Raw genomic sequence first — 19948 nt, forward strand, 5'->3', positions numbered from 1 at the left:
TGAAAATCGGATTTTACAGAAGAACCACGAGTATTCAATCTCTTCTCCTAAAGAATATCCAGAAAACGTCGTGTGTCTCTACCGTCGCATATATACTAGCTATCGCATTCAATCAGTTCCCCATGGGCTGCCTGTTGAAGCATGTTGAAATGGCCTGATCCACACTTGGGAGTTTTTGAACGATGCACCTTCTCCTCCTCCGGAGTATCTGTACGGAGGACTCATGAGGTTCCTAAATGGTGAGATAGCTCATCTAGTACCTTTGAAGAAATCGTTCCCGGCACTCCTTTGGGCCAAAAATCAGCATGCATCCCTTTCAGGCCTAGGGCTGACAGAGGCTTGGCCCTTGGTGTACGACAGTCTGCAGCCGCCAATCCTCGATGTCTCAAGATCGCCATTACCATTACTTACGGACGGACGGGAAAAGAATTCTTGGCTCCTATCCATAGATCCCCGTTATCTGTCGCTGAACTTTATTCTTGCGAAACCTGGCCGCAATATGGCGGAAACACGACAATATCCCCGAATGGACGAATGGTTGAAGATAAAGATGTCCCCATTCGGAAACTAGACCACAATCCGCTATCTCTGTTGATGCTGCATATCGGCTTTTCCGAGACGATAATAAACCGCCGTGGAGGGGGGTGATGGGAGGATTTCCTGATGTTGTACTGGTGAGCAAAAGATATAAAGGGACATCAATAACCGATAGCTGTAGACATTTTCATGAATAAGCTTGACTTTGCTAAGGAGACTGAGTCTCCAAACTGCTACTGACAAACATGAATTCTGTTTCACCTTCTACATATCCCTCTGGGAAAACATCCCCAGCACCAGCTGAAACCCCTAAGACTGAATACAGTGAATATGTATGTGGCCCCTCCCAACGTTGTCATTTCTGCCCAAGCGTACCTCGGACTGACAGTGAATAGGAATTCTCCACCGACGTGGCCGTGGTGGGAATGGGCTGCCGTGTAGCGGGAGGCAACCACAGCCCCGAGCTTCTCTGGCAATCGCTCCTCAGTCAGAAAAGTGCAGTGAGTGAGATCCCACCGATGCGCTGGGAGCCTTACTATCGCCGGGATCCACGAAATGCAAAAGAGCTCAAGAAGACGACATCGCGTGGTTATTTCTTGGATCGCCTCGAGGACTTTGACTGTCAGTTCTTCGGCATCTCCCCTAAGGAGGCCGAGCAGATGGATCCCCAACAGCGAGTCTCGCTAGAGGTGGCCTCGGAAGCACTTGAGGATGCCGGCATTCCTGCCAAGAGCCTGTCTGGGAGCGACACGGCGGTCTTCTGGGGTGTGAACTCGGACGACTACTCCAAGCTAGTGCTGGAGGATCTGCCGAATGTCGAGGCCTGGATGGGCATAGGCACCGCGTATTGTGGCGTGCCCAATCGCATTTCTTATCACCTCAACCTGATGGGACCCAGCAGTGCCGTGGATGCGGCCTGTGCCTCGTCCCTCGTCGCCATCCATCATGGTGTTCAGGCCATCCGGTTGGGGGAATCAAAGGTGGCTATTGTTGGAGGCGTCAATGCCCTCTGTGGACCGGGACTGACCCGCGTCCTCGACAAAGCCGGGGCCATCTCGTCTGATGGATCTTGCAAGTCCTTCGATGATGACGCCCATGGGTACGCTAGAGGTGAAGGCGCCGGCGCCCTCGTACTCAAAAGTCTACACCGTGCATTGCTTGACCATGATAATGTCTTGGCCGTTATCAAGGGCAGTGCAGTAGCCCAGGATGGGAAGACGAACGGCATCATGGCCCCCAATGCCAAAGCGCAACAGTTAGCAGCGCGGACTGCTCTTACCGTTGCGGGTGTCGATCCTAGCACCGTGCGATATGTGGAAGCTCATGCCACGTCTACGCCCTTGGGCGACCCAACTGAAATATCAGCCATTGCAGGCGTCTACGGAACTGACCGCCACGCCGACGACCCGTGCTACATTGGGTCCGTCAAGCCGAATATTGGTCACCTGGAGGCTGGTGCAGGAGTTATGGGCTTTATAAAAGCAATCCTGACTATCCAAAAGGGCATCCTGCCGCCCCAGGCCAACTTGACAAAGCTCAATAGCCGAATTGACTGGGACAAGGCCGGCGTGAAGGTCGTTCAGGAGGCCACTCCGTGGCCCTCCTCAGACCCCATTCGTCGAGCAGGTGTTTGCTCGTATGGCTACGGAGGAACCGTTTCTCACGCAGTCATCGAGGAGTTCAGTCATGTCCTACAGCCAGATCCCCTGGATGATGGAGCAGTGACTGGACCAGGCCTCTTGTTATTGTCGGGGCCCCAAGAAAAACGGCTAGCCCTGCAGGCCAAAACGTTGCGCGAGTGGATGGCCGCTGAAGGAAAAGACCATAATCTGAGTGAAGTTCTCACGACTTTGGCTACGCGACGAGATCACCATGACTACCGAGCAGCGCTTGTAGTTGACGACCATCTTGATGCTACCCAAGTCCTACAAGCATTGGTCAATGGAGTCAGCCATCCTTTCACGACTCAGAGCCGTGTGTTGGGCACAGAAATCAGCAAGGACGTAGTCTGGGTATTTTCCGGGCACGGTGCGCAGTGGCCAGACATGGGCAAGCAACTGATTCACAATCCTGTGTTCTCCGCAGCCATCCAGCCACTCGATGAGCTGATCCAAGCTGAGATTGGCCTATCACCCATCGAGCTGCTCCGGACAGGCGATTTTGAGTCGTCTGATCGGGTTCAAATCCTGACCTATCTCATGCAAATCGGACTTAGTGCCGTGCTGCAGAGCAATGGCATCACTCCACAGGCCGTGATCGGCCACTCAGTGGGCGAAATTGCGGCCAGTGTTGTGGCCGGGGCTTTATCCCCAGCAGAGGGTGCGCTTATCGTGACTCGCAGAGCGTTATTATACCGACAGGTCATGGGCAAGGGCGGCATGATTCTTGTCAACCTTCCTAGTGGCGAGGCTGAACAGATATTGGGCTCCCGACAGGACCTGGTTGTGGCCATCGATTCATCGCCTTCTTCCTGCGTGGTGGCTGGAGACAAGGAGATAGTGGCCGAGGCAGTAGAAGCCTTCAAGGCACGAGGCGTGAAAACTTTCACCGTTAAGAGCGACATTGCCTTCCATAGTCCAACTCTGAATGGCCTCATGGATCCCCTGCGAGATGCGCTCGGACAGACTCTGGCCCCCACGGCTCCCACCATCAAGCTGTATTCTACCGCACTGGTCGATGCTCGCGGCCAGGACCTGCGCGACGTGGAATACTGGACCGGCAACATGGTCAACCGCGTGCGTCTCACCACGGCCATTCAGGCGGCCGTTGAGGACGGATATCGCCTCTTCCTGGAAGTCTCAGCCCATCCAGTGGTGTCTCACTCCATCAATGAGACGCTTATGGACGCAGGCATGGAGAATTTTGCGGTCATTCCGACTCTCCTTCGCCAAAAGCCGACTGAGAAGCATATCCTGCACAGTATCGCACAGCTTCATTGTCGCGGCGCAGAAGTGAACTGGGCGGCGCAGATGCCTGGACGCTGGGCCACCGGACTGCCTACGACGACCTGGATGCATAAGCCCATCTGGCGCAAGGTAGAGACGGCGCCCCTCAATACTGGCCTCACGCATGATGTCGAGAAGCACACGCTTCTAGGACAGCGTATTGCAGTGCCTGGAACCGACACATTCGTCTATACTACCCGGCTGGACAACGAAACGAAGCCGTTCCCCGGCAGCCATCCTCTGCACGGCACCGAGATCGTTCCGGCAGCTGGTCTTATTAATACCTTCTTGAAGGGCACCGGTGCCCAGGTACTCCAGAACGTGGTGCTCCGCGTTCCTGTCGCCATCAACGCGCCACGGTCCGTCCAGGTCGTGGTGCAACAGGATCAGGTCAAGGTCGTTTCCCGCCTGATTCCGAGCGAGCCTTCGCTGTTGGATGACGATGCCTCCTGGGTCACTCACACCACTGCATATTGGAACCGGAAGGTTCTGGGTCCAGTAGATCGCATCGACCTCGCCGCCGTCAACGCGCGACTGGTCACCAAGCTTCCAGACAACTTTTCAATTGACTACTTGGACAAAGTAGGTGTCTCAGCCATGGGATTCCCCTGGGCGGTAACAGAGCACTACCGCAATACCAAGGAGATGCTGGCGCGCGTTGATGTCAATCCTGCAGTCCTCGGGGATGCGCCCCTGCCCTGGGATTCTTCCTCCTGGGCCCCGATTCTCGACGCTGCCACCTCCATCGGCTCTACCGTCTTCCAAACAGCTGCACTGCGGATGCCGGCCCATATCGAGCGTGTGGAGATATTCACCTCGGAGGATCCGCCTAAGATCAGCTGGCTCTTCGTCAAGGAGGCCTCCGACGCAGTGCCCACCTCTCACGTTAGCGTGCTGAGCAAGACGGGTGAGGTCCTCGCAAAGTTCACGGCCATGCGTTTCTCTGAGATTGAAGGCACACCCGGCGTAAGTGGCAGCATGGAGAGTCTCGTGCATCAAATCGCCTGGCCACCGGCCACCCCGGCCGAAGAGCCTTTGCCCATCATGACGGTGATTATGATCTCGCCCGATGCTGCCACCTTGGCCAAGTATGCCGCGACTCTGCCGACTCAAATTCAATCTTTCCAGTTCTCCGGCACAGAGGACTTCTTCAGCAACGCTCTATCCCTCCCACTCGAGAAGGGAACCGTCGTGGCCTACATCCCCGGCGAGGTCGCCTCGCTGGCAGAGATTCCCGCTGCATCCGAGTCGTTCACTTGGAACCTGCTAGAACTTATCAAATTCATTGTCAATGGCTCACTGCCCATTAAAGTCTTCACACTCACTGCGAACGTGGGCGATGGTCAAACTGCCACTGCCCTGGCCCAATCCCCGTTGTTTGGACTGGCGCGGATCATCGCTAGTGAGCATCCCGATTTGGGATCCCTCATCGACATTGAAGAGCCCATAATCCCCCTCTCCACGATGAGATACATCCACGGCGCCGGCATCATCCGAATTAGCGATGGAATCGCCCGCACCTCGCGGTTCCGCAGCCTACCGCGCAGCAAGCTGCGCCCTGTCAGTGACGGTCCTCGCCTGCTTCCTCGCGCCGAGGGCACGTATCTCATCACTGGTGGTCTCGGTATACTCGGGCTCGAGGTGGCCGACTTCCTGGTCGAGAAAGGAGCCAGACGTCTACTGCTCATCTCGCGACGTGCTCTTCCGCCTCGCCGCAGTTGGGACCAGGTCAGCACGGATCTCCAGCCTGCCATTGCCAAGATCCGCCTCCTGGAGAGTCGCGGTGCCTCCGTCCATGTCCTCCCCCTAGACATCACCAAGTCGGATGCAGTGGAGCAGCTGTCAACGGCCCTAGACCGCCTCGCCCTCCCTGCAGTCCAGGGTGTCGTCCATGCCGCCGGTGTCCTGGATAACGAGCTGGTAATGCAAACCACACGCGACGCCTTCAACCGGGTTCTCGCGCCCAAAATTGCGGGTGCACTAGCCTTGCATGAAGTCTTCCCCCCGAAGAGTGTTGATTTCTTCATCATGTTTTCCTCTTGCGGAAACCTAGTCGGATTTACTGGCCAAGCCTCTTACGGCAGCGGCAACGCTTTCTTAGATACACTGGCTACGCACCGGGCGCGCCTGAGCGACTCGGCCGTGTCCTTCCAGTGGACGTCGTGGCGAGGCCTAGGTATGGGCGCCAGCACAGACTTCATTAATGCGGAATTGGAATCCAAGGGAATCACAGATATCACGCGCGATGAGGCTTTTTCTGCCTGGCAGCACCTCGCCAAGTATGATATGGACCACGGAGTCGTCTTGCGAAGTCGTGCCTTTGAGGACGGGGAGCCGGTGCCGGTGTCCATCCTCAATGATATTGCGGTGCGTCGCGTGGGCGCGTTGTCTGGCAACACGCCGGTTGTTGCGGGTTCTAATGGCAGTGATGCGATTCCTTCATCCGGACCGGAACTCAAGACGTACCTGGATGAGAAGATCCGGGGCTGTGTGGCCAAGGTGTTGCAGATGACAGCTGAGGATGTGGATTCCAAGGCAGCCCTCGCTGATCTAGGTGTAGACTCGGTCATGACGGTCACTTTGCGTCGCCAGCTGCAGCAGACGCTCAAGGTTGCGGTGCCTCCGACTTTGACGTGGAGTCACCCGACTGTCAGTCATCTGGTGGTGTGGTTTGCGGAGAAGATTGGCAATTAATCGATCTTAATTCAACGAGATTGCTGCTCAATGTTCGCGATATCGATCGATTGCTCTTCGTTGTCTTCATACTGTGGAATGCTTGTTCTGTGGATTTCTGAGAGTTTATGATTGTCTTGTCCATGAGAGATTTATGTTGGCATTGTTTATATTCCTTTTTCACTATGTCGAGAGCCTTAGTTATTAGACCACATGCAATATATCTTGTATGTTCTTCCTGATCTGTAATTCGTAGTACAACATAGCAAAAAAGGGGAAGAATGAGCTGACATGTGACTGTGAATTACTTGTCACGTGTCATAGGCACCCTCTGCCAGAGCGGTCAGTCCCGAGATCGATCGAGTGTTGACGTTTTCGATCCACCAAGTCAGATATCATTTGTCTATACGTCGAGATCATCCATAGCGCTGCGAAATTGTGTTAGTTCAAACCAGACAATACACAGCATAGGCAACCATTGCGCAAGAGAGTAATCCACTTCGGAGACGTGGAGCTTGCTTGCCAGTAACTACCGAAAAACAGTCTATTACGTCGCGTGAAAATCACCGTCACCAAAAGAGTTCGCATAACACTTGTAGAATCTAATCACTCTTACACCGTAGAGGGTATCAATTTTCAAAGAATAAACGGGCTTCACTATTCAATTCTAGTCTCTCTCTAAGAACCCTCGCCAATCAATTATCCACCGCAATCATCAACGCCAGCGCAAAGTTGGAAAACTCTTCCATGCTCCTGAAGTTCCATCCGCTGGAGCGAGCTAACCATCTGTATGCCACAGTGAAAATGCGTTGCATGACTTCCAGGTTTTGTCCAAGGAGTAACATGTCCTAAACCCGGATGCCATGCGGAATAGGCGCGAGTCGATGATACCATGAAACTTCCGCAAAGGCTGAGAATAGGTAAATACTATTGGCACAGTAAAATCACTAATGTAAGGCCTGTGTTTCCCCGTAAAGAAGAGAATATGATATATATCCCAGCTGCGACAGCCGCTTGCTTGTGAGGAGCTGCCGGGTCCAAGGTACCTCAGATACAGTGGGGATGGAGAGGAATCAATTTCCTTTTCTAGAGCCTTGGTAGTTTCTTCTGTTGCGGTACTCTTTGTGTCGATCCATTTAGGGTTAATCCTTCCAATCTGGACGGTGTCGAGCCATTTGCGGTCCCATCCAACGCGCGGAGTTCGTCCCCTTTTTCGTCAGACTGTTTCTCCATCGGATTGGTATGTCGGTTCTAGCTTCGAGGGCAAGAGAAGGTCACTTGTGGGGGTGGAGCTGTTTTTTGAATTGTTAGAGGCGTTTGCTGGCGGGCTTCATGGACACACTAACATCACTGTCTACCTGTAGCTTGGATTCCACAATCACCCTCTGAGTATCCGGATCATGCCGGCTCCGAATGATGAGATGGCGAAGTATGTTCGCTGCTTCTTACTAGTGGATCTCCCTTCTCCCATTTCTGCTTGCGAACCAAGCGCATGGTATGAGCTTTCCCAGCAATCGTCCACGTCACAGTCATCAATGGCTGATTTCAAAGATTTCTGCTTTTTGCTGGGTATCTCGAAATTCAAGGAATTGGAGAGAACCGAAGTCTGCTGTTGGGCGAATTTTTTTCAGTGCCCCAATCCCAGTGACCTTCTTATAATTACCTTTCTCGCATCTCCCTCCTAGAGAGAGCTTGCGAGAGAGCTTGCGACAGTAAAGTTCTTCGTCGACCAGCCATCTTGATAATCTTCATATAAGCACCAGCTCGTCATGTGTGTTCCCATCTCCCATATCCGCTGTTGAATCTGGTGACCGCTTCAAGTGGACTTAAAGTGGTGATAGAAATCCCTATTCACGGACCATGTTCCACTTTTCTAAATAATGTATCAGCAACACTCAGCAATAGAGACAAATCACGTAAATGAGAAAAGAATGAACTCACTAAAATTATATATAAGCCCACATGTCAGAAGCTCAACCTTCTCGCGTGTTGACTCTGGGTCATTTGGTTCAAGATTAACCAGCCATTTCCCCCTTTATCTCTTGGTGCATCCCCGACAGTGAGGCGTGGAAAAGGATAGGCATGTTGAGGCGGCAGCTTCTTGACATTATCTTCCATGCCTGTGATCTTCTCATTTTGATATCGTCTTCACAAAGCTTCAATTCCGCATCGCGTGTTTGGTCAGCGCCTTCGATAAGACGCGTACTTTACGAATCGTCCAAGTGACGTTCAAGCTTCATTTTCTCGCTGTCAGATCCTTAACCCATATATTCTGAATCGTCGGTAAATGGAGCCTGTGACTGTACAAGTAATAGAATACGGTCAGTAAATGAATGACAAGGCTATAGCAGCAGCTGAGCGACGAACCAGAACAGTTTCCGTACTTCTCCAAGAAGGCAAGGAACTCGAGTACGAAGCATTAGTAGAGCGGATTGGAATTCGGGACGGAGTGGACTGCCGCGGAGACGGTCGAAGTAGAAGACTGGCTACGGGGGATTCGGGAACAGCCTCGCGCGTAATATGCTGAGGTAGGCGCCGGGTACGGTTCCCGAAACGTAGAAGCATTGTCGCCGTAGGCTGTGTAGGCTGGATGCGGTCAAAGTTGAAGCTCTCCTCGAACAGGATACCCCGGAGAGTGCGGATACGCGAGACGGCCACATAGTGCAGTCCAGAGGATTGGGGTCTCTCGGAAATGTTAAGAACGGCCCGGTCCACCCTTACCCTGAGACTTGTGCACAGTGATCGCATAAGCTAGCATTACTGGAAACTGTGTACGAGTGCACTGTATTGTCCCAAGGAAAAATTCGCGGGTGGAACGGACAATCGAGACTGCTGAGGATATTTCTGGCCGAATCCCGCGACCAGTGTACTCGTCAAACCTGACGAGTATGGTGGATGGCCGCTCACGACGAGGATCTATGGTACCGGGAGGCCAAACTATATCCTCTCCGGTCCCAAACTACCCATTGAAAAGCTCGCGCTGCATCCAGAGATTATCCAGCAGCATTACACGACTACCAATGGATAGGTGGATGGTCGCGTAGAGATTGCCAGCCACGCTTCGTAGCCAGAGTACCCACGGCCCGATGCAGTTGCTGGTCATCAAGAGACGCAACCTCTTGAACGCAAGGCCACGTTCCTCGTATGTTGTAGCGACATTTCCGGAGCCCTGTGATCGAGCACCGTGTTTGCCCGATAGTTCGAGGGCAGGGTTTGGATCCGGTCTTCTGAATGCCGGGATAATTGTTGCCTTCTGAGGCATCCACCGAATGTCTCTCGATATCACCGTCGGTGGAAGCTGTGCACAATCCCCACCAAGGATTGCTTTTTTCAACCCCATTCAGATTGCGCATGATACCATTTAGCGCTTGTGAGTCGACCATTTGAGACGCTTCTTCGATAATCAGGTAAGATCGCCCTGCGCGTTTTGATAGTTAGAAGTGTGGCTTTGGTTAAGTTTTTCGCTGCGTGGTTGAGCCTTACCATTGAGGATATATAGATATACCTCTCGGTTATATTTCAGCTCCCTTTGCTTTCCACATCAGATGTCTGTCACGGGAGAAATTCCCCTCACGGATTATATATAGCACACTTCCGTACGGTATTTGCGAAATGGACAGTCTCGGCGTCAACATCGGAGACGCTCCAGAACCGCTCGGCATAGGCTGCGTGCACTTTTTTCGCCTCCCTGCCGAAGGGATCTGCCGTCGTCGCAGGCTCTCATTGCTGCACGCTGATGACGGGGTGAATCCTCCAGGTTGGTGGAAGTTCAGGTCGGTGTGCCAACCGACCGACGCGCTCAGTGACCATGACAAGGTTGGTATATTGCTGTTCTAGCTTGTCGGCGGGAGTGTTGTAGCCGCGTCTGATGCGTAGGAGGACCTTCTCGTCAATAATGTGGAGGAATTTGCACTAGCTATATTGCTGGGAGGGATTAGCTATTCCAGTTCAGATGGTATTTCATAGGCCTTGAACTCACCTGATTATATAGAGAAATATATGTAAGGGGTGAGATATGCCGATTTGGCATGGACATTAAGGTCCTCGTGAGAGAAGACTTGAGGGACTCTCCTCAGTCCATGGTCTTTTGGGAGAGGAGTGTGAGAGAAAGTAAGATGAGAGTTGGTAGAATAAGGGTAAGCTGAATGGGCAGGCCGATATTTGATGGACCAGTGATAATATAAGCCAAATTGATGGAGAAGGTTGACAAGGAATAGAAGTTGAGCATGATGCTGAGGATATTTATACAGAGCCGTTGAGATCAGATGAAGTATGTGTTTGACTGAAGGGGACAAACATTCAACATCAGGCTGTAGTCATCTTCCATTATGTCTGGTGAGCCATCATTTTCAGCCTAGCTGAAATCACCATATCTGAGAATGCTTTTGAAAGAGTGTTTGAAGCTGGCTGGCCATTGTCAGCGTAACGGGGATGAAGGTGAGATCAACCCACCAGCCCACGGATATTAGTCAATTTGGCCCCAATTGATGCATATCGCCTTGCTGTCTCACTTACTCCCTTTCTCACCCATCTAAATCCCACCTTACTACCCTCACCACCCTCACCACCTAATAATCAAAATGGCCTCCGGTCTAATCCTAAACCCATACCTCCTCCTCCATACTCTACCCTTAGCAACCAGCACGGGTACCCTCGCACACGCCATCCTAGAACTAACAACCAACACGGGCTTCCTCCAGCCCTCCCTCCAACCCACATCCGACAAAGTCCTACCAAAATGGTTCTCCCACGTCTTCAACCGCGCAGTATGGACCGTCCTGGCCCTGAACCTCGGCACAATAACCTCCGCGGCCGGCACGCTCTTCTTGAACCGCTACTACCCGCAAAAGCCGCTGCAGACGACGGCGTTCTACTGGGTGGGGCTAGCCGGCGCGGTCGGACATTTGGTCTTCGTGCCGTTTGTCGCCGGGCCGGTGAAGAGGATTGTGGATAACGTTGCTGTTAGAGAGGATTTGGGCGAGAGTGGGGTGGGCGCGTCGGCTGATATGCGACGATGGGTGGGGATTCACCGGATTCGGATGGTTGTTGCGGATTTGCCTGCTTGGATTGCTTTTTTGGGGGCTGTGTTGACATTGTGATGTTGATGTTGATGTTGATATTGTGACATGACATTGAGATTGAGATTCGGTATTAATATCTAGTATAAATGGGACGCTTTTTTCGCTCTGGAATCAAGACGCTAATGCAAATAATACAATATAAACGAAGATGGAGGTCTACAGACTGAAAATTCCACTCCGCTTCTTTCCATGCGGGTAAACAATCAGATCGGAGATGAACAGCCCGACGGAAATACCAATGGCCGTCTGGATCATGCCGTATCCCAGCGCGGTAAGCGAGCTATTAGATGCCGCACTATTAGTAGCATCACCCGCCGCAACAGCTTCGGCATACTGCAAGCCAGAGATAATCGACCCACTGGACGCCAGACCCGACGGGACGAGGGTGAATATACCCGGAATAATAGCAGCAGCCGCATGGCCGTGCCACACCCGACTATACAGATTAGCCAGAAGCCCAATGGTAAACGCGCCCACGGTATTAGCAACCTGGTTCGCGCCGAGCTTCTTCGTGCTAAAGTAATTCGCGATGTAGCCGCACATACCCATGAAGATAGTCACGGGTAACTGTCTCGGCTTGGACTGATTGATCAGCCCCGCGAAGAGACAGAACAGCGCGACGAAGGGGAAGTGCTGGATGTATTCGTTGCCCCAGACCTCCGGCAGATGCGAGCACGTCGCCTCGTTCGTGGCGTTCTTGTCCATCAGCCCGTAGATGGTCGTGCCGACGGTAACGCCGTACCCGAGGAAGAGCGAGTAGATAATCGTGAAGACGAGGCGGATCGAGCCCGCGTTCATCTGGTGCGACTGCAGCTCGAGACTGCTGCTTAACACGGCGAAGCCTGGGAGGATCATTGCTATGGAGGACTGCACCATGGCGGAGAAGCAGAAGACGCGCTCGCCGTTATGCTGGATGCTGCCGAACGCGCGCGAGATGAACGAGACGAGGATGGCGACGGTGACTTCGAGCACGTTGGAGTAGGTCGCTGAGATGGGCGCGACGACGTACTGCATGAAGCCTACTAGACAGCCGAGCATGAAGATGATAGGGAGGTCGATGGGGCGGGCGCTGAAGGAGTATGGGCCGACGGTGACGCTGGCTAAGCCGGTCAGGAGGATGAGGAGCCAGCGGTTATAGCGCGGTTTGCGCTGCATGATCTGGTCTAGCTCGTGGATGGCTTTTTCCACGCTGATGATGTCGTGGACGACGTGTTTGTAGACGTTGTGTACCTCCGCGAGACGGGAGAGGTCCAGCCCCTGCACTACGCGGACGATCTTTACCTCGGTGGTGCGAGTTACCTGGTCGTCGAAGGACATGAACATGCATCCGGGGATGTACATAAACTGCGCTTTGATGTCTAGTACGTTGGATGTCATCATCATGTACTCTTCCAGGCGGTGGGTTGGGGCGCCGTATCTCATTAGAGCGCGGCACAGCTGCATGATGTACTGCTGGCGGGCGAGAATGGCGGCAATGTGGACGGTGAGCTTGATGTTTTTCTTTCCCTTGCGGTTTTCCTTCTTTCGTTCGTTGGGAGTCGCGGGAGGGGGACCCGTGGCTCCGGGGAGCGCGACCCGGCACAAATCCATGGATGCATTGACGAGGGAGGAAGCATAGTTGTGGGAGGGTTTGTTGGGGTGGTTGTACCATTTCGACTTGTCTTTCTTTTCACCCGTCGTTGTGTCGGGTAATGCGATGGGTTCTGCGTCCGGTTTGGGTTCTGCGTCCGGGCTGGGTTCTGACGCTGTAGACATACTACTCAGCCGGGCTGCGTGGAGGTTGTCGGCGTATACACGGAGAAGATGTGATAAGAGCCCTCCGGGTGGACTGCCAGGTCCTGCCGACTCATCTGGAGTCCCTGGCGTTCCTGGCGTTGTCGACCCGGAACACGGTTCTTTGATATGGTGTGGACGCCGTAGCCTGGACTGGGACCCCATTTGTTCCATCAAGAGGCGCGCTTGTGAATCATAGTCTGTTCCCGGGAGGCGCGCTTCCTCATCAAGTGCCTGGCGGGCCTCGTATGCTCGGATATCGTCTAGTGTTTCATAGTAGTCTGGCAACATTGGCGAATTCAACCCATCCCCTTTTTCATGTGGTCGCCCGAGCATCTCGGCTATGATGACAGCGCGATTGCGAATCCGCCGGCCTGCTGCCCGACATCGCTGGTAAAGTGTTTCGGGCTCCGGGTGCGCCTCGTCTGGACGAAGGGTTTCTGCGTTGGAATCGACATTGTGATCACTGCCTTCAGCGCGGTCTGCCTCGGCAGTCCCCGCAGAAGGATGAGGAGGGATCGGCGGCGCCTTTTCCTGTGCGTCCGACATGGCACGACGCGGCGAATATGAATCCTCCCGAATATGGACGGAAGGCAATGACTCGTTTTCTAGGGAAATGTCAGAGGGCAAGTTCTCCTTTAGCAGACCCCCATAGCAAAGGATGCTAACTTGGCAGTCTAGTAACAGCCCCACAAACGGTTCGACCTCATATTTTAGAAAGAAGAAAGAAAGAAAATGAAATCGGGGAAAAGTGGGTTCCTTTTGTCTAAAATGAGGAGAAACCGGTTCGAGGCCCCACGTAGTGCCATTTATGCATTGCAGTTATGGCCATACGCCTGCACTATTAACGCGTAATATGGAGGATCTATTCGTGGCATGCCCTAACTAGAAGCAGACGATGGATACGTACTGGATTCTCATGGGCTGGTGGACTGACAGATCCATGTTTGACACGTCCGGAGTGACATCTGCCATTTGATATCTGGCAATTGGCATTAGATAGACGAAAATAAGCTTCCCAGCCACTAACCCGCGCTAACATGGCTAATCTCCTTTGGTTAGAACATACAGCACTAGTCGAATGATGCTGCACGAACTCCCTCGCGCTGATTTTCTTCCAATTGCCCCTTTCAACGCATAATTCTTCCCCGGTCTGGACTGCGCCTCTATCCTCGGTCGGCGGCATATTGTGGGCCTGGTTCCAGCAGGTTCCACTCGGTGAAGGATCTGTCCGTGGTGAGATTCTAATTGGGTCTAGAGGTGCTAAAATTGGCACGATTGAAGACATGCTAACTATATTGAATGGATTATGAGGTATGTATTGGGAGGCGTAGATGTAAGTAGTACTCCGTAGTCGGTGTAGTTATATATCATGCCTCGGTAGATAGGTCAACATACTATATCCGTTATGTCCGTAGATAATAATGACCTTGTGTTCGAATAGCTTCATTCTTCTTTGTATACATAGGGGAGCACGAGACTTGCGATGGAAGGTTACATAGTCCCTGATGTATTCGACTGTTTATATATACTGTATTCCTAATTGGTGACCTCAGTGCTACAACGTATCCGGCACTCCCGCCCCCACTCAGCAACATCACTTCAACTTCCTAGATCTCTATATACACAACCTACAAGATATAACCAATCCCTCCAACATCCACATCAACCACCAAGCTACCAAACCACCACCACCAAACCGCAATCCCAATGCCCAATCGCAACTCCAAATCAAAAACCAACCCCCTCATATCCCCCGCAACACCAATAGCTCTCCAACCCCACCACCTCCTCTCTCCCCCCGCAGACCTGCTAGCCAACACCGCAACAATCCTAACAATAACCCCAACTCAAGACACCAGCCCGCCCTCCACAGCCCACCCCAAAGCCCCCACCTCCGCCACCGCCTCCGCCTTCACCATCCACCGCATCCGCGCCCACGAAACCCCAGACAGCCCCAACCGCGCGGTCCTCCTCTACACCGTGTACGGCAAACCATGGCCAAACATGACGCGCACAGTCTGCGATGCCGAGGACGTGCCGGTGCTCGTCTTGCGACGCGCGTGGCTGCCGATCCGGAAATGGGTGGCCCGACTCCCTGATCAGCAGGCGGAATTAATGGTTGCTTCGACGCCGTGGGTGACGGATGGGCCCGGGTCGAGGATTGGGGTTGGTGGGGGGTTTAGGCTTGATGTGCGGTTTGTGAATGCGCTTGCGTCGGCGGTTAGGGAGAGGCGTGTAGGGAGTGGGAGTGGGAGTGGATTGGCGGTGTCGGATGACGAGCCGCCGCCTTATAGTGCTGTTTCTGGTGTTGGGGTTGGGGTTGGGGTTAGAGGTCAAGAAGGGAGTGGGGATGCGGGGAATGAGAAAGATATACATCCACATCCACATTCACGTCAAGATCCCGTTCAGGCTCCTGTAGCACCAACACTCCTTCCCTCCTACGCCTCCGTTCGCCGGAACTCGCCTAATTCCTTGCGCGATCTGCTCGATGCAATTGAGCCGCCGCAGGAGCCGGCGCCGGCTTCACCGTTTCTTTCGTCTGCGTCTACATCTGCGTCGCGGAATGCCAATTCCAGTCCCGGCAGCAGTAGCGGCAGCAGCAGAACCAGTCCCCGTCCTGAAGCTAATGCTTCGCCCGGCGCAAAAGTCGAGCTGAAAGTGAAGCAGCTGGCTGGGTCGGGTACGGGTGTCATGATGGGTAACCAGAAGATCATGCATATCTCGCGACACAATGTGATGGACTACAGTAGATCCAAAGTGAAGTTGAGGCCGAGGTGGGAGGTTGAGGTATCTGAGGGAGTTGATTTGTTATTGGTGAGTTCTTCTGTTTTAAGGACGATCCGGGTGTCCTATTGACATATACTAACATCCTAAAAGGCAGTGAATATCGTGCTGATTATGGCTGAGACTGTGTCGTCTCAAAACAGATGGAAGTAAGCATTGGGAGGGGTTGGTGTAATATAATAGAATTTGCATGATAGAGTTATGTAGGACTATGGCAGTTCCAATGGGTAGGAATTTGGATTCCAAGGATCATCTTGCCCAAGCGGCCTCTCTCTGTTCTCGCTCGCCAAACTTTTTAAACCATACATTCGTCAAGGGAACAGGTCTTCTTTTGTTCCGTATTAAGTATTTCGCTGACCCGGATAAGTCTTTCTCAAAAAGAAAAACAGAAATAATGACAAAACAGTTTCAAAACTAGCACTTTCGCACAGGAATGTCTAATTCCAACAGCTTACTGAAGCTTCGCCAAGCGCTTGGTCATGAAGTCGAAGAACGCGAACTGGCTGGGGTTGTTGCCGTACTCGTATACGAAGCGGCTGGCCAGGTGGCTGCCGAAGATGGCACGGAGGTAGTTCTCAGGGACCTGGGATTATTAGCGGAGGTTCAAATACAAGAAGAGAAGGAGGGGAGACATACACGTTCCAAGATGGTTTCCAGACCGATCTTCTCCAACAGACGACGCGGGAGGGCATCGCCAAGCACAGAACGACGGAGCCCAACATTGTCCCAGAGCTCGGTCATTTGGAGTTCCTCGTCAAGCTTGGTGATAGCCAAGCTGAGACGGTCACTAAGAACACTGCGCAGCACACCAGTCTGCGCATGTTCGCGCCAGATAGCCTCGAACTCGAGAGCGGCGTTCGACTGAATAATCTCCTGCACTTCGCGGACATAGGCCTTGTAGAAGTCAGGGACGGCGCCATCCTCGTCAATGCACATGTTATCGACGAACTCCTCGTCATTGAAAGACAGCGAGGCTAGGACTTCCAGGGAGGAAGATGTCACACCACCCTTGTTGGCGGAGGCATCCTTGTACAGGATGCAGCCGGCCTTCTCGAGGCGCAGCTTGGCATCCTGGGTGATGAACAGGTTGGCACCTTCGACGATGTAAGGAATGATGCATTTGTTGTCCTTGATGAGCTTGCCGACGGACGCCAGGTCGATAGACTCGGGGCGGCCACCGCAGGGCACGAACAAATCGAACTTCTCCTGCGTGCGCAAGTGGTAGGTGTTCCGGAAGATCATGCCGTTCTGCACAACCTCGCCGCTGGGGAGCTTGATGTTCTTCTCGTCGACCAGGACGCGGTAGCCCTCGGGAGACAACTTGGTCATGTTAAAGTGTGAGATCATCGCGCGCGCTTTGGCCAAGCGGATGAGCTCTTCGTGGTTCAGACCGTTCGGATCGTAGATCACACCGGATCCATCAACAATGGCTCCGTACTTCTCGTTGGACAGGAGGATCTCGTTGGATCCGAGATCGCCGTCCGGACCACCGGTCTGCAGCTTGAGCTGTGTTGCGGGGTCGATGTTCAGCTTGCGCTGAATTCCAACCACGTATTGGCGGACCGAGAGAGTGGTCATGCCGTAAACGTCGTGGGGAATACCGCCCAACTTAGGGCTCTTGCCAGTGAAGAACGACTTCCACCAGGGAGCGCCACGGCCACGAGCGTGTTCGGTGGCCCAGTCAACGAGCTCAGCGGTGTTCTCGTCGGGACCCATGAAGAGGATCTCGTCTTTGCCGTGTAGATCAACGATCGGATCCTTGATACCGGGGCTGACGGGGGGCAGGAGCAGATCGAGAATACTGTCAATATACTTCTCGAAGGCGACCCGCGCCTTGTCCTGGTGGTCAGCATCCAAGAGGATGACACCCTTGGCACCGCCTTCGGGAATATCCTTGTTCTTGCGCTGTTGGGTGTTGGCCAAGTTATAATTCTCATCGAACAACGAGCGAGCGTTGATGTTATATGCTTCTCCGTTTCGACTCTTGACGATACGGATACCGCCACGAGCGATGTCACGGAACCGCAGGTGGAAGCCGCGGAACTCGGAGCTAATGACCAGGAACATGCCGTAGAGGGGCTGGGGGTATTCATGCTCTGGCAGGAAGTCCGGCTTCAAGCGGAAGCTGAGAGCCACCTTGGTCGGGGTGAAGAAGTTGGTCTTGAGGATGGAGGAGTTGAACACGCGGAAGGAGGTCATAACCATCTCGTCGTGCTCGTTGTGGGCGGTGCCACGGATGAGCTGCTTCAGCTTGGCGCCATCGAGGACCTCGTCGACCTGCAGACGCAGGTAACTGAGGGTGGGGAGGAAGTCATCACCAGACTCCTGGGTCTGAACGTAGTGGGTGTTGGCGAAGTCGAGGTAGAGCTTGTGGATCAGCTCGGGGTATTTGTTGATAATTTCGAAGATGTAGTCAGCGGTGAATGTCTCCGTACGCAGACGCTTTTTGATCTTGGAGAGCAACTCTGCGTGAACACTGTTGTTGCTATCCAAAAGAGCGGCCAACGAAGTGTATTCTGAACCGAGACGGTTAAGGAACTGCTGTACGAACACCCACGCGCAGTGGGCGTAGATTGTCTCCTGCAAGCTCAGACGACCAGTGGCAAAGTGGCTCTGGAAGCGGTTCTGAGGGATACAGTATAAGAGTGAGACCTCCTTCATGATCTGGTGGATGGCAGCCTCAATGGGAGGGAATTTGGCGGAGATTTCGGACTTGTCCGAGGGACGCAGGTAGAGCGAAATCACAGTGATTCCGTTGGAGAAGTTCTCCAGGTACTTGCGCGAGCTGGTCAAGCGGTAGTAGTGATACAGGTCCGACAGGGCACTGAACAAGCCCAGAGCGGATCCCTGGCGGTATGCAATCACCAGACGCTTTTCCCGGCTTCCCTCAATCTCGAACATCTCAATCACAGGACCGGAGCGACCAACGGCCGTGGCGATGATTTCCTGGTAGATCGCCTTGGTGTTGGGAGTGGCCTTTTGCAAGAAGCGCTTCTCGCCAATGATATCGATGTTGGTCTCATTCGGTGAGGGGTTGGGGTTGGCGAACTGGCACTTGTACACGAAGTAGCAGCGGAGCTGCTGGCCGTTGTCGCCCGGCAGAGTGCTCGGCGAGCGGAAGGTCTCCACGCGGTAGCTGTTGGCACCTTTGGAGTGGTTGACGTACTTCTCGTCGATGCGCTGCTCGTAGCGTGGACCATCGACCGAAACCGCACCGGGCCTGCTGGTATCGATGTAGACCGCATGGTCCTCGGCCTCTTTATCCAGACGAATCTCCAGCTGCTTATCATCGCGGGCATAGGCGGCGACTTTGGCGGCGTAGAGGGATAGGATCTGGGTCACGATGGCATCCACAGACTCGGTCTGGAAGTAGGTATCGTCGATGCCAAGCTTGTTATAGAACCAGGTGGTTTCGGAGATGACAAAGTCACTGGGGAAGAAGCCCTTCTCCTCCAAGATGTCCATAACTGCTGGGAATTAGCTAATTGCATTATCCCCACATTTGTCAACCCCACTGACCTTGTTCCATCTGTTTCTGCTTGCCCTCAAAGGTAGCCGCAATGTAGCCCGGGTCCTCCTCGGAGAGCACACGGTGCGGGGTACCGGGGATCCCCAAGTGCGTGGGCTGCGGGGACGGTTGTCGCAAAGCGTTTCCAACGGCATGATCTAGGTGCTTGTTGTGGGGAGGAAAGCGCTGGAAACCGATGGGGGTGCCGGAGCCGGAGCTTCCATCCTGGCTTCCAAAAAGCTTAGGCTGGGGGCGATTAGGCAAGCTCGCGCCAGTGCCATTGGGAGTCTCCGACAGTGGGGTAGTTACTGGAGACGACATGATGCAGTATGTGAGGCAGATCTCTTAACACGTAAGAGCGAGAAGATGACAGAAGCTATAAGGCAATCAGCATGAGCTCAGATGAATCATCTGGCACGTGTGAGATGAGATAAGGCGACACAAAGAATGTGCTTATCTCGGTAGGTCGAAGATAACAAGCAAGGAGGACAAGAAACGCTGTAAGACTTACTGGCAAATACAATGATCACCAATCGTCGCCATGGACTGAAGGTGAGAAATGAGAATGGATGGGAATCAGAAGGATTCAGAAAATCCGGGGAACCCTAGTCTTTTATACACAACAAAACCTGATTCTCAGCTTT

General features: G+C 53.3%; 6 protein-coding genes across 6 annotated transcripts; 3 read left to right on the forward strand and 3 right to left on the reverse strand.

Annotated features, from left to right (window-relative positions):
- Positions 1–782: 782 nt before the first annotated feature.
- Positions 783–6176, forward strand: LCP9604111_8219 (type I polyketide synthase; the record flags this gene model as incomplete). Its single annotated transcript, XM_039076338.1, has 2 exons — positions 783–869; positions 933–6176. The coding sequence occupies 2 exons, from the start codon at positions 783–785 to the stop codon at positions 6174–6176; spliced, it is 5331 nt and encodes a 1776-aa protein (XP_038925798.1).
- Positions 6177–8413: 2237 nt separating this feature from the next.
- LCP9604111_8220 (uncharacterized protein) lies at positions 8414–8903 on the reverse strand (the record flags this gene model as incomplete). Its single annotated transcript, XM_039076340.1, has 2 exons — positions 8414–8455; positions 8523–8903. 2 exons carry the CDS (start codon positions 8901–8903, stop codon positions 8414–8416), a joined length of 423 nt encoding a protein of 140 aa, XP_038925799.1.
- Positions 8904–10735: 1832 nt separating this feature from the next.
- On the forward strand, positions 10736–11254 carry LCP9604111_8221 (uncharacterized protein; the record flags this gene model as incomplete). The annotated part of the gene is made up of 1 exon (XM_039076341.1): positions 10736–11254. One exon carries the CDS (start codon positions 10736–10738, stop codon positions 11252–11254), a length of 519 nt encoding a protein of 172 aa, XP_038925800.1.
- A 138-nt stretch (positions 11255–11392) lies between these two features.
- LCP9604111_8222 (threonine/serine exporter family protein) lies at positions 11393–13558 on the reverse strand (the record flags this gene model as incomplete). The annotated part of the gene is made up of 1 exon (XM_039076342.1): positions 11393–13558. The coding sequence occupies one exon, from the start codon at positions 13556–13558 to the stop codon at positions 11393–11395; it is 2166 nt and encodes a 721-aa protein (XP_038925801.1).
- Positions 13559–14719: 1161 nt separating this feature from the next.
- On the forward strand, positions 14720–15949 carry LCP9604111_8223 (uncharacterized protein; the record flags this gene model as incomplete). Its single annotated transcript, XM_039076343.1, has 2 exons — positions 14720–15826; positions 15890–15949. The coding sequence occupies 2 exons, from the start codon at positions 14720–14722 to the stop codon at positions 15947–15949; spliced, it is 1167 nt and encodes a 388-aa protein (XP_038925802.1).
- Positions 15950–16247: 298 nt separating this feature from the next.
- Positions 16248–19625, reverse strand: LCP9604111_8224 (glutamate dehydrogenase (NAD(+)); the record flags this gene model as incomplete). The annotated part of the gene is made up of 3 exons (XM_039076344.1): positions 16248–16379; positions 16433–19263; positions 19316–19625. The coding sequence occupies 3 exons, from the start codon at positions 19623–19625 to the stop codon at positions 16248–16250; spliced, it is 3273 nt and encodes a 1090-aa protein (XP_038925803.1).
- Positions 19626–19948: the final 323 nt, after the last annotated feature.

The sequence above is a fragment of the Penicillium roqueforti genome (assembly GCF_015533775.1).
Source record: "Penicillium roqueforti strain LCP96 04111 chromosome Unknown scaffold_30, whole genome shotgun sequence".
Taxonomy (NCBI): Eukaryota; Fungi; Ascomycota; class Eurotiomycetes; order Eurotiales; family Aspergillaceae; genus Penicillium; species Penicillium roqueforti.